Below are 13,747 nucleotides of genomic sequence, written 5' to 3'. Positions count from 1 at the left end.
GTTCTCCCTCCTTCCTTCCCTCACTGCTCCCCACTCCCACTCCCTTTCAAAAAAAAATCTATTCTTTTCCAAAAGTTTTTGGTCACCACGTAATAATTACAATAATTTGCTTTCCTTCCTCCAATCATATCTGTTAGGAAAATATTCTCATCATAGCAAATTACCTTTCTTCCTAACTTTGTGGCAGGAGTTCTCGGTTTTCCCTGTGAAGAGATGAACCCATACGATGTACCATTTGCAGCCCCCATTTGATTTTATTATTTTATTTGTCTTTTTGGCATGTGTTTTTAACAGAGGGTTAACCTTGGGCTTTTTCTTTTCTCTTCTTTCTGGGTTTCTTTCCCGAGCAGTGGTCCAGCAGGTTGGGATGGGGTGAATTTTGTGGCGGCTGAACTGTTCGCTGAAGAATCCCAGTTACATAAGCTAACCTGTCCCTGCTCAGATGTGAGGACTGAGAGCCAGACCCAGAAGCAAAGCAGTGAAGTCACAGAGAGTGTCAGAGGCAGGAAGGATGGCGCTCACTAGTCCAGTCTGCTCATTTTAAAGAGGAGATGACTGAGGTCCAGAGGTTATATGGGACTCAGAGTTAAGCAGTCTCCAGTCTTCCACTGTTCTCCAGTTCCTCCCTTTGCATTTTAATGAGCAAAGAAAAGACAGGAAAGACTCCACAATTAAATGTCTGAAACTGAGCATCATCTGAAGAGGTAAGGGAAAGAGAATTCTGGAATAGCGCATTTTTTTTAATATATCCTTTAGTGTTTCCAGGGCTATAAATCCTCTCCCCCCCACAATTATTTAAGATAGCTTCTCCCTTTATCCTTAACCTCAAACCATTTTTTTAACCAGGTGATCTTTAATACTTTTACAGAGTTAAACTAAAACATCTCCAGGGTACATGTGTAAGTTCATTGAAACACATATATGTTAAATACGTGTTTTTTTCTCTTAAAGACTCGTGATCTATATAGAATCTTCTCCCAATAGTTACTACTAAAAACATTTTTCTTTTCTCAACTCTCATTCAGAAGGTCATGCACAGTAAATATGCCAACTGACCTCTCTGATTCCGCATCAGAGCCAGCTGATCCTGCATATGGGAAAGAGAAGAAGTCTCAAAGACATGTTGACAAACTATTTTTTTGATTGAGATGAAATTCACATAACAAAGTGAACCATTTTGTAGAGAACATTTCAGTGGCATTTAGTCTATTCACAATATTGTGCTACCACCACCTCTAACTAGTTTCGAAAAGACAAACCATTTAAAAAAAAGTTATTAGAGTAACCTTTTTGTGTTTGTTTTTTCCATGTTCCTCCCTTTATGGAGATACTCAGCTAGCTCTCAGACTAGGACTTTGGCAGCAGAGGAGTGATTATAAGGAGAGAAGAGGATAGCTTAAAAAGCAGGTTGTTTTTAGTCTTTCGTCGGGGAGGGCAGGGGAGCTCGTGGGCAGGGGCCGGCTGAACAGCGGGGTCAGCATGTGTGGAAAAGGCACTGGAGCCAGCAGGGCAGTCGTAACTGCCCTCTGATGACCTTGGCCGAGTTTCTGAGTTTCTGAAGCTTGGTTTCTTATAAGAGAGGAGGTAGAACTGTATATGCACATTATACTGGTGCCAATTTTAATAGTTAATAGTTAATAGTTAAGTGAGTGAAACCATTATGCAATAGTTGTGTGTAACCTTTATACAATGGGTAAGTCAGTACAACCATTGGAAGAAACTGGGAGAAGGGTACACAGGACTTCTCAGCACTATTTCTGCAACATCCTGTGAATCTAGAATTATTTCAAAATAGGAAGCTTAAATTGAAAACAAATGAACATGTAAAACTTGTTCATGCATGTTCACAGCAGCATTATTCATAGTGGCCCCAGAGGGGAAGCCACCCCAGTGTCCAGCAGCTGCTGAATGGTTGAATTAAATATATATATATATCCATGCAGTGGAATATTATTCAGCCATAAAAAGGAATGCAGTACTGAATCACCCCTATAGCACGAATGAACCTGGAGAACATTCTGCTAAGGGAAAGAAGCCAGTCACAAAAGGCCACATATGGTATGACTCCATTTATATGAAATGGTCAGGCGAGACAAATGTGTAGAGATAGAAGGTTGATCAGTTGTGCCCGAGGAGCAGGGAGACGAAGGTAGAGAGTGACTGGGGTATCTTTGTGGGGTGATGAAGATGTTCTGGCTCATTAGATAGAGGTTATTGTTGCACAGCTTTGTGAAGATGCTTAAAGCCATGGAATTTTATTATTTAAAAGGGTGACTTTTATGGTATGTGAATTACATTGCAATTAACAAAATAGAAAGTTTTGACAAAGGAGGGGAGTGCTTGAGGTGTCCTCTGGGTTCCTTTCTAGTCGCTTTGTTCAGAGGGCACTGGGATGCCACGCCTACGAAAAGCGATCTGGAGCGACAGGACTCTGGTTCTCTTGCCATCTCTTCCGTGTGCTGTCGCCAGGATTTCTGGGGAATCAGACTCCTTGCTGTTCTCCAAAGCACAGCTCACACAAGGTGACCAGGCTTTTTGTCTGTTTGTCTGTTTTATAAACTTCACTGGTGATTGAGGATACGTTAAGGGAACTATATGACAGAAGATAGTACTTAAAGTGTGCTGGTGTTCTGAGGCCCAGAGGTCCTGACCCTCCCTGGCTGGCTGGGAAGCTCCTCGGCCCCGGCGTGACCCTGGTCTCGGGGATTGCGGCTGCCTCCTCTGCACAGGCACACCCTCCCACAGCCAGAAGAGCAGAAACCCTGCATCGCGGATTCTCAGCTCCCACTTAAAAGACATGAGCCAGCTCTCCACCCTTAACCACCACTGTCTTCTTCTGAAAGCACACTAGATCCTGTGAAGAACGCTTGAGTCCTGCTTAGGTGGTTACGGAGTAACTCAACATAGAGCTCTTACTTAATGGAAGCACCTGTGTTAAGTCAGCTGCTTGCTGAATGGATGAGGATTTAGGAAAGCTGCCTCTGTGCTCACCCAGGCAGAATCTGTGTCAGCATCAGCAGAGCCAGGTTAGGCTGGCAACCAGGCAGGGCAGGAGCATGGCTGTAGACAACTCAGGATAGCAGTGTATTTATTAAAAAGAGCCTGAGCTCTATAAGAAAGGATGTCTGTGTCTGCATTACTGCTCTGGGCATCCTCCTGTTTTGCAGTTTCTTTACAAGGCAGCCTTTTCAGCTGGGAGGAAGACTTGAGGGTGAGGGGAGGTTGTGATTCTGTATCAACAAAGTGACTCACATGCAGTGAAGAGAGACACATCTGTGTTTTGTAGCAGCCACTGTAGTCAGACGTTGGGCAGACAGAGAGATAGAAACCATGGTGCACGTGCCACAGGAAATGGCCTCATGCAGCATAGAACAACAACAGTCAAGACCTCAGTGATTTCCTTACTTCCTTAAAGGGCAACCTGGGATCCTAGAGGTTAGGTCACTAGGCCAGGGTCCCAGAGGTGCTGAATGGGGGGAGCCAGAACTAGCGTCGGATTTCCTTCCCCAGTCCATTGCACAGGGTTTGACTGAGGCTTTTCAGGCTGCAGGTAACACTCTTCCTAAGAGCAGCTTGAACAAAGCAGAGGTTTATTGTCTTCTGTATCACACAGATGCATGGGTTCAGGTCTGCAGGTTCCTGTTTGTAGGGCAGGCTGTGTATGGCTACATAGACCGGATTGCACAAACCCAGGGTGTGCCAGTGATTCAGAGGTAGTTATCTGTGGTTGGCCTGTGTACAGCCTGCACATCTGTATGGAGTGGCTCTGGTTAGGGGATTGGATATATGTATTTCATTGAAGTATAGCCAGTTTATAATGTTGTGTCAGTTTCCAGTGTACAGCGCATTGCTTCAGTCACACATGAACATACGTATATTCATTTTCATATTGTTATTCACCATAAGTTACTATAAGATCTTGAATATAGTTCCCTGTGCTATACAGTGTGAACTTGTTGTTTGTTTATATATATTCGCTATCGGCAAATCTCAAACTCCCAATTTATCGTTTCCCACTCCCTTCCCCTGCTGGTAACCATATGTTTGTTTTCTATGTCTGTGAGCCTGTTAGTGGCCCAGTGATGTCAGGTCAGCTCCTTGGTGGCTCTGTCTTTCCCTCTTCAGTGCAAGATGACTCCAGCTGCCCTAACCCTATGTCATCACATGTCCACATCAAAGCAGATGGGAAGGGATGGATGAAACGAAAGTGTTTTGCTCAAACCATTCTCTTGCTGGTGGTGACATCTTTTCCAGAGCATCAAACTTCCCTAATACCTAATTGCCCAGGGGCGGCATATCTGGCCACGTCTAAGCCAGCCATTGGCAGAGGAATGTATTCACCTCTGTCAGGCTCGTGAAAGCAGAGCTCTGCCAGCAAGGCTCAAGGGGAAGTGGGTGTTGGAATATGACCAGTGGGATCTGCCAGAGGTTGTTACACTGAAGACTGAGTGATGTATTTTAATATATATGAGGCTGCTAGAGGGAAAAATGGATGGCAGAAGGCATTCAGAAAAGAAGACAGCTCACAGATCATTTGAAATGAGCAATTCACGTTTACTTCCTCTATATTGATGGTGTTGATGAGTCACTTTGCGTAAGTTAGTAACTCATCCGGATTTGCCTGACTTGATGAGAAATGTTCCTTTCCCCTGGGGGGAAGTGTAAACTCTTATCATTACCATTTCAGCAGCTTTCCAGATTTTCCATTAACAGATTGAGGCACTCTCGAATGATTTTGTTTTCTGGGTGAGCAATTTGAGGCATGTGTGTTTCCCTACCTGTTTCCACGGTGGAGGAAAGAAGAACAGATATCTACTTCTCCAGACACAAAGTCTCCCTTAATCTGAAAACCAGACTAGTTTCTAAAATGCACAGCGTGAGAATCAGGAAGTTTTCGATTACAGGATACAGAAATATAAATGACACTTTAGGGGTTCACGATTCACTGCAGCTGTTTGTGCATGAAAGTTGTGTTCATTAAACATGGTGAAATTACACAGTCACCCAAAGGACACTGGAAGTTATTGATTCACACCTTCAGGAAGCAGGGGGAGCCAGGAACCCAGGCCAGGGTGGGTGAAGCCAAGGAGAGAATGGATCACTCCTTCGGTGATACTGGGGTACCTACTGGGGAGAGGGAGACAGTGAGTTACAGAGGCGTGTGGTTCAGATTGTGTATCTGTTCCATTACATGTTTCTCTGAGTCACAGGGGCTCTGTGAATTCTAGCTGCAGGTAAGACGTTATTGCCAAAAAGGAGTCTTAGGCACACCCCAAGAGAGTCTGCTCTTACAGATCTCACGTATAGTGTTAGGTATGATCTTCTGCAAAATGTGCGGGTCTTTGCAATATCCGTTGTCAAGAGGAAAAGGAAAATTTCAAGGACCAGGTTTTCTTTTAAAGGCATCAGTAAACTTTTCCTGTAGTGAATTGAAGGGTCTTCCCTCTTTTCACCGGCCCCTAACGAAGCTGTCAGAGAAGAAAATAGAAAGTGAAATTCTTAAAATGTGGTGACCGCTGAATTGTAAAGCATCTTTAGAACTGGAGTTCTCTTGAGTGAGGCAGTGGCCATCTGATTTCTTTCCATTTTTCCCAAGTCCTTGAACCTGCTAGAGGAGACTGGAGAGGCTGGGTGGAAGGAAGGACCCTCTCTCTGTAACGAGTCCCTGGGACTCCTGTAAAAGAGATCAGTGTGCACCCTGGATTCCCACTTTTCTCTTGGCTGGAGGGCTTGGCAGGCGGTGTGAGAGGAGGTTCAGGACCTTGAGTCTGAGCAGGAACCAGGGATATGACAGACGGTCGCTTCTCTTTGCATGATGCTCTTTTGGCCACACATGGTCTGGGGCTCGACGAGCAGCTGTGTTTCAGCCTGATACAGATGACACCGAGGGACACTCACTCTAGGGTTCAGCCTGTCAGTTCATTACTGAGCAGTGATGCTGGGACTGGCTGTGTCTGGGACTGTGCGGTGAGGTGAGGCTTGTGGGGCAGGTGTCCTCTAGGGCTCTAGGATGAGAACCCTGGGGACACGGTGGTGGCCTGTGTTTGTGGCCCTGCCCTGGCAAGTCAGGTGGTGTTGGAGTCAGGCAGCCCGGTGTCAGGCTAGGGACCCTGGTCCAGGATACTTGCTCAGCTGCCTGACAGGGGAGTGGCCTCTGGCCATCTTTCCTGGGAGAGTTTAGTCTAGTTGACGTAATGGTAGATATTCCTCCTTCACATCCACACAGGTTACCTCACGGGAACAGAGGGGTTATTTTGATCCTGTTCATTCCTAGCCACTCCCTCCCATTGCCTAGCCTCGCTTCCCTTTCTGGCAGGAAGTCGGAGACAGTGTCAGGAGAGTCACCTCTGATTTGCATTAAACTGACCCTGGGATTACGGAAGGAAAAGCTGAGCGAGCCGCGTGTGTGTGTGTGTGTGTGTGTGTGTGTGTGTGTGTGTGTACACTGTTCCTGCTGTGGAGCAGTCATGGTGATTGGTTTGACCTTGAGAGGAGAGGGCTTTGACATTGACCAGCATCCCCACCTTCCCCATGCCACCTGGTTACAGAACACTCTGGACAGAGTAGCTTCCTGAAATTGGGATTTATGTCAAACTTGTATATAAAAGCATCTAGAAATGTTACTTTCATTAGTCAGAGACAAACAGATTTTAAAAAGAAACATCTCTGGAACACATTGTGTCATGTCCACATTGGAGGTTTTGGGGGGAATCCTCTAGGAGGGCCCCTTGGACAGTTGCCCCCACCCCCATCCCTGCCACCTGTGAAACTCTCCATTTTCTTGTTTTTGTAACAAAACGGGCACTGATTATGCACAACGCTTTAATATTTGGGACTTAAGAGTCTCAAAACATGTAAAAAGCTGTTTCTAAAAGATTTAAAGTGTAAAAACTTACCAAATCAAATTCTAAGTAAATTTACACACGTAGGAATGTGTATGTTGTTCCTTCATAACCTGACAGGGCCGGTGCCCGGCTCTTTTCAGTGGTGCCTGCGTTCCCGTGCTCTCCGTGTTTAGATATTCTACAGCACTTGTGCATTTTGCTACTCATTAGTTTCCTAAGACCCTTCAAATCTGGAGTTCATCAGGTCTGCTGATTTCATGGTTCTTAGCAAAACAGTTTGTTTTTCTCATACTTCCATGTCTTGAGGTCCCTGGGGGGACAGTCTCAGCAGCCTCCCCCTCTGTAGTTTTGTCCCCAGAGGAGGACACGATCTAGTTTGTCACTTCTCCGGGCCTGGCCAGGTGGCGGTGAAAGCTTGGAGTCGAATGGGCCAGGCCATGTTTGCTGAGAGCTGAACGGTGCACAGTCTGTGGACCTTGGCTGATTCCAGCTGGCGACAGGAAGTCCCACTTCATGTCCTACTTTAAAGCGCTTTGCCAGGAACAGAGAGTGAACTTTTCATTTGTGTTGGTTAAGCTCCCAGAACCAGTATGTGTTTGGGGAATTGAAGGGAGTGTGGCAGGTACAAGGAAGCTGCCCTTTGCCCACTGGATTCCCAACAGTCTGTCTCCACGCTTACAAGATGCAGCAGTAACTCAGAGCTAGAATCTCAGGAGAACAGGTCACACTGATGAGAGATACAGACCCACGGAACATCAAGCACACTTGTATCAATATTAACACACAGAACCCTATGTCGAGGGGCATTTTTGTAGTCCAAAGGTCTGGACTCAATCCTAGCTCTGCCTCTTTGAAGTATGTTTTCGAAATGTTACCCAACAGTTTTTTGAATTGCTTTCATTTATAAAATGGGGAATATCAGGTTTACTTACCTCCATGGGGTGGTTATGAGAATCAGATGAAGGAATGTGTATGAACTGATGAGTTAATGGTTGCTAATGATGATATACGTCCTATGGAATATTATTTCTTGAATCTTACATCTTTCTCATACATCCCGAGACCTGTAAGTCACAATTGGTTCTTTATTTTCTTTATTTTTTGTTGAAGTGTAGTTGATTTACAATGTTAGTTTTAGGTGTACAGTAAAGCAATTCAGTTATACATACATATATATTTTTTTCAGATTCTTTTCCATTATGTTATTACAAGAAATTGAATATAGTTCCCTGTGCTATAGTCGGTCCTTGTTTTATCTGTTTTATATATAGTAATGTATATCTATTAATCCCAAACTCCTAATTTATCCCTCTCGCCCACCTTTGGTAATCATAGTTTGTTTTCTATGTCCGTGACTTATTCTTTTTAACGGAGGTACTAGGGATTGAACCCAGGACCTCGTGCATGCTAGGCATGCACTCTCCCACTGAGCTATATCCACCCCCACAGCTGGTTCTTTTACTATTTGTGCACCAAGTGAAATTTGGTATTGGGTTCCTGAAAGTATGAATGGGTTCTTGGACTCACCCAGTTTTGTAAAAGATGGCTCAGTCTCTCACCTATTTGCCCACAGTGTGCCGTGTAAAAAGTGCGTGGTGGTTGGTAATGGAGGAGTTTTGAAGAATAAGACATTAGGAGAAAAAATTGACTCCTATGATGTAATAATAAGGTAAATATATTTTCTGTTTGCTAAGCTGGAATTGTTTGAAAAGAATATGGCTTCCTACTTCAGTACAGCTGTGTTTTAAAAGGAAGAGGTGTTGCCTTACTACATGTGAGTACATCTCAAGGTACTCAAGCTGTTGCCTGGAGTAGGGTTCAGGTCATTCATTTAGCAAATATTTATGAAGTCGCCTTGGTATTGCAGGTACAGTTCTAGCCAAGGGGGGGGGGGGATACAGCAGTGAATAAGGACAACATTCCTGTGCCCTGTGGGGCTTCATTCTAATGAGGGGAAAAAAGCGGTAGTTAAATAAGGGAATATAATCCCAGATGCCATACGAACAATTAAAACATGAAGGATAGAGAATGATCCAGTGGCTACTTTAGAAAGGATGGCCATGCTGAGGAGGAGACAGCTGAGCTAGACCCGAGTGAGCGCACAGTACAGCCATATGGAGGCCAGGGAAGAGCAGCTCAGGCAGGAGGATGTGCACTGCAGGTCCTCAGGAGGGTATGATCCTGGGTTTGAGAGCAGCAGTGAGGTAGGAGGGCAGCAGGCAGGGGGAGAGTGGTGTACTCAGAGCTGAAGACGTAGGGAAGGAGCGGGCTGTGCAGGACTTTGTAAACCAGAATTAGAGCTTGGATTTTAAGTATAACAGAAAACTTGAAGATTTTTCAGCAAGAGAGCATCTATCTGGTTATGTCTTTAACATATTCTGGCTGTGTCATGGACAGTGAAATATGAAGGACAAGGGTAGAAATGAAGAAGCCAGTTAGGTTGCTGCATTTGGGCCAGTGATGGTGGCTTGGCACAGGATTGTCATGGCAGAGGAGGTAAGTGGCTGGATGGAGGCATGTTTCAGAGGTGGAGTCACCAGGATTTGTTGATGTATTAGACGTGAGCAGAGATGGGAATAAAGGAATCAAGGATACCTCCTCCTAGGTTTTCTGCTTAAGACATTGACTGGGTCGTGGTACCATTCATTGAGTTGAGGAAGACGAGGGTAGGACAGGTTGAGAGGAGAATCAGGATTTCTGGATGAACATGCCAGGTTTGATATGCTTATTAGAGTTGCAGTGAATAAGTCAAGTAGGCAGTTAGATAAACTGGTTAAAATCTTCACAGTGAACAGCTAATAGGTTGTATTTAAACCGTGAACTGGGTGAGCTTTCCCAGGGAGAGGCAGAGAAAAGGGCCCAGGACCGAGCTTGGGAGTACTCAAAACTTAGAAGGTTGAGCAAAGAAAAAAGAGTAAAAGAGTTGGAGGGGATTTACCAGTGAGGCAGGAAGAAAGACAGGAGAAGGTGATCACAAAAGACAAGACAGCACAGCGTTTTAATTAAGACAGAGGGAGGTTTCAGCCATGACACATGCTGGCGAGAGAAGGGGTCATGCGAGGCAAGGACCGAGGGTTCACCTTTGCATTGGCAACCTGAAGCTCACTGAGACTCTTGACGAAAGAAGACCTGGAGGCACGATGTGGGGGAGCTCAACTGGAGTGGCTTGAGGAGAGCGTGACAGGTGGGAAAGTGGAGAAACCAGATGGTAGCTGGAGATAACCATGGATGCAGGAATATTTTGTTTTGTTTCCTTGTATACAGATGGAAGATTCTAGAGCATATTAGTAAACTGATGAAAATGGATGAAGAGTTTGATGTGGTACTGAGAGGCGGTGAGGGGAAGGGTCCAGAGCACAGGTGTGGTTGAAGCTCTGCAGTGGAAGGAGAACTGGGATTGTGGTTATAACTCCCAGGAGTCCCATAGACACAGTGGTGGGAAAATGAGGACATTTCTGTCTTCTCATTGAGACGCTGAAGTAAGGTCATGATGCAGGGTGTTTGCGTGCTGTGAATAGGCTTCTGAAGAGTGGGGAAGATTCCGGGGGCAGTGCAGGAGGATGCCCTGGCAGTACTTGGCGGTTTTGCTGGGTTACGAGCTACCGAGGGTTTCATTTTATTTTCTGTTGAATAAGGTTTCACTTTATTACCCATTTTGAGGAAGCTGTGAAAATTTACCTGCAAGACAGTGTCGATGCACTCATTAATTTCTAATTGTCTGAAATCTGATCACCTAGGACCACAGCAAGCCCTCATGGGAAAATGCCACAGGCATGACATTATGGAAGTCATTTCGAATGTTATTAAGACCGCCTTGTATTACATAGAGTTAGTGGCAGAGGGTTAAAAGAGTATCTCTTAGGGGGCACTGTTTTGGAAACAAAGCATTCCTTTCCATAGCGTGCCTTCCTAGTGTGTGCTTAAATAGGGCGTGTCTAACCCTGGCTTTCAGCATACACCACCTAACAGTGGATCCTTTGTGGTTCTTTGGTTTACTCAGCAGTTGTCATTCATTTGGTTGTGCTTGGGTATAAAATATAGCAATTTTATAATACTTTATTTCAGAGCACAACAATTTTGATGGGTCTTCAAATCACCTTAAATGTGACTCTTGCCTGTTGGTCACTTAGACACATCCACGACGAGCTACATGCCCGTGTAAACTTGGGCAAGCAGCTTTACTCCCTGGACGAGGGAGGCCCTTATCTTCAAACCCAAGGGGTTTTCTCTCGATGTCCTCCAAGCTCTCTTTTAACTTTAGTATTCTGTGGCTTTATGTTCCCATTTGTTTGATTTAGACCTCAGTTTTTCTGGAGTTAAGACATTTATCAGTGGCCGCATAGTAAATTTTCAAACACAAATAAGTATGTCTGCCGTTGATCAAGCAGCTGTTTCATGAAAGGGGGTTATTTCCTTGGCTGTTACGTGTGGAAGATTGATCGATTGCCTTGTGGCTTTAGAGCATTGGATACACAGCTGACGATGTTTGTCCAACTCTGAAAGCTCTGAGAACTGTGATGGAAATGCCCGTACTGCACTGGGTCTACATATCTTGTGTTTTACTACCCACAGAATGAATAATGGTCCTGTTTTAGGACATGAAGAGGAAGTTGGGAGACGGACTACCTTCCGACTTTTTTATCCAGAATCTGTTTTTTCAGATCCCAGTCACAATGATCCTAATACTACGGCGATTCTCACTGCTTTCAAGCCGCTTGATTTAAAGTGGCTGTGGGAACTGCTGACAGGTGGCACAATAGTAAGTTGGCAAAATTGATCTGCCTTCCAGTTACCTTCAGGTTTTTTTTCCCCCATTAAAAGAAGACAACCCCAAGTTCTATTTTCTTTATTCTTTATTTCAGAACACTAATGGTTTTTGGAAGAAACCAGCCTTAAACCTGATCTATAAACCTTATCAAATCAGAGTATTAGATCCTTTCATTATCAGAACAGCAGCTTATGAATGGCTTCATTTCCCGAAAGTGTTTCCCAAAGATCAGGTATGTATTTTCCTTTGCAGTTTCAAACTAAAGATCTGGCTGGGGTGGTAGAGAGGGTCCCTGGGCTCTCAGACACTATGAGAACCACGACTCATGAGATGGCTTCTGAGGGCCATGTCCGAGTTAATGAAATTAGATTATCTGTGGATTTTATCTTTGTTTTTCACGTTGCAAGGAAAAGCACCTTGAGGGGGGTTTTCCTGCCTTTCCCGGGCCCTTCTGGGGTCTCCTCCTGCAGGTCCAAATGGCTCACCTCTCATGGCCGCCTCAGTGCTCTGTAGAGAGGAGAGTCTTGACTGGGCAGCTGATCGGCAGGCTGGGGGCAGAGAGGGAGGACCGGCTTCTTTAATTCCTTAATTAAAAGCAGTCTCAATGACTCTGACCCTTGCAGCCCTGTTTGTCTAAATTCCCTAGGAAAATAGACTCACACAGTTGCAGGCTATGTTTTTTCATTTGACACTTGAGTAACTATGTAACATGATATCTAGGCTGCAGGGAAGTTTCTCCCCTTTTATAATCAGGGAGAATCTAAAGAAATAAACACACTTTTTGTGTCTTTTATTTAGCATGATAAAAAATTCTAAAACATTATGTGCTTAAAATCAAATTAAAACATTAAAAAAAGGAAATCATCCTTTTCTCTCCCTCTACAACTCACACTATTTCCCAAGCCGTGTTCCCTTCTATATCCTTCTAGACTACTTTCTGCACACTCACAAACAGGTATTTTTGTTTGTTCAGTATAATTGTGACTATACCATAATACTGTTCTGCTAGTTCCCCCCTCCATTTATTTAACGATTCCCCTATTTATGTTTATAGACCTCTCATCTGCTATCTGGCTATTTTCCTCTGTAACTAATGTAGAAATGCACATGCTTATAGGGATTTCCAGCACACTTCTGTGATTTCTGTGGGAAAGACGCCTGGAGGTGGAATTCCCAAATCAAAAAGCATAAATATTTCAAATTTAAACCCCATTTCTTAGCAACTCTGAAGGGAAAGGAGAGCTCCTCGGTCATTTTTTACTGAGGAGAAATGACAGGTCTGTGATTTCTCAGCTCTCAGTGAAGTAAGATCAGATTTATTCCTTGCTTTTTGTTTTAGGTAGTGTCTTTAACAACAAAGCACAGGAAGACCCTGATCGTACTTGGAGGTGATGCTAGGACTAGTTGTAACTAGATGGAAGTTCTAGTAGGAGACGGTGTCTCAGAAGCCAAGTGAGAACACAGCTGTATTTCAGAGAGGTCAGGTATGTCAGATGCTGTCCTAGAAGCTTGGAGGTCATATTGACATGGACAAGGTTAAGAGCAAGAAAGCCTTCTTGAATTGGGTTAAAGAGAACATGAGACATGAGCAAGTAGCAGTAAATCTTTAATGGGGTTTTGGTAGAAAAGGAAGCAGAGAAACGGTTGGAAGACATAGGCTCCAGGAAGGTTGTTTTTGGTTGTTTTTCTAAAGATAGATATGTTTATGTGCTGAAGGGAATGATTCAATAAAGGGAAATGCTGATGAGGGGAGAAAGGGGATCACTGTAGAAGCAAAGTTGTTCAGAAAAGAGATGGACTCAAATAGAGTGCACTAGTGGAGAGGCTGGCCGTCGGTGGGACGGGGGCATCTCATCCTCATACAAGTGAGCACTGAAAATATGGGTAAAGATGAGGGTAGATGTGGAATTGGGAAGATGATGTAGCTCTTGTCTGATTGCTTCTGTTTTCCTAGAAAAATCAAGGTTAAACCATCAGTTTAAAGTAGGCGGACGGCTAGGGCTGTTGGATAGAATGGGAGGAAACTCATCTTGGAGAGTAGGAATGGAGGTTAACTAAGGGAGTGTAACTGGGTTGCTGGACATCCTGAATGCCCACTGGAGGCTTTCGTCACAAATGTAACATGTGACCGGGC

General features: G+C 44.4%; 1 protein-coding gene across 15 annotated transcripts in view; it reads left to right on the top strand.

The window, feature by feature from the left end:
• Positions 1 to 13,747, top strand: part of ST3GAL6 (ST3 beta-galactoside alpha-2,3-sialyltransferase 6) — a 75,507-nt gene that overhangs the window by 47,841 nt on the left and 13,919 nt on the right. For 14 of the 15 annotated variants that reach the window (XM_064496117.1, XM_064496114.1, XM_064496116.1 and 11 more), the window contains 3 exons: positions 8,419 to 8,514; positions 11,418 to 11,604; positions 11,708 to 11,845. In XM_064496117.1, coding sequence (XP_064352187.1) covers positions 8,419 to 8,514; positions 11,418 to 11,604; positions 11,708 to 11,845 — 421 coding nt within the window. The remainder of the gene's footprint in view (positions 1 to 8,418; positions 8,515 to 11,417; positions 11,605 to 11,707; positions 11,846 to 13,747) is intronic. The other variant, XM_064496109.1, reaches the window with a different exon arrangement.

Source organism: Camelus dromedarius, chromosome 2 (genome assembly GCF_036321535.1).
Source record: "Camelus dromedarius isolate mCamDro1 chromosome 2, mCamDro1.pat, whole genome shotgun sequence".
NCBI classification, from domain to species: domain Eukaryota; kingdom Metazoa; phylum Chordata; class Mammalia; order Artiodactyla; family Camelidae; genus Camelus; species Camelus dromedarius.
Note: the sequence above shows the minus strand (reverse complement) of the source record. Positions and strands in the feature narration are given on the sequence as shown.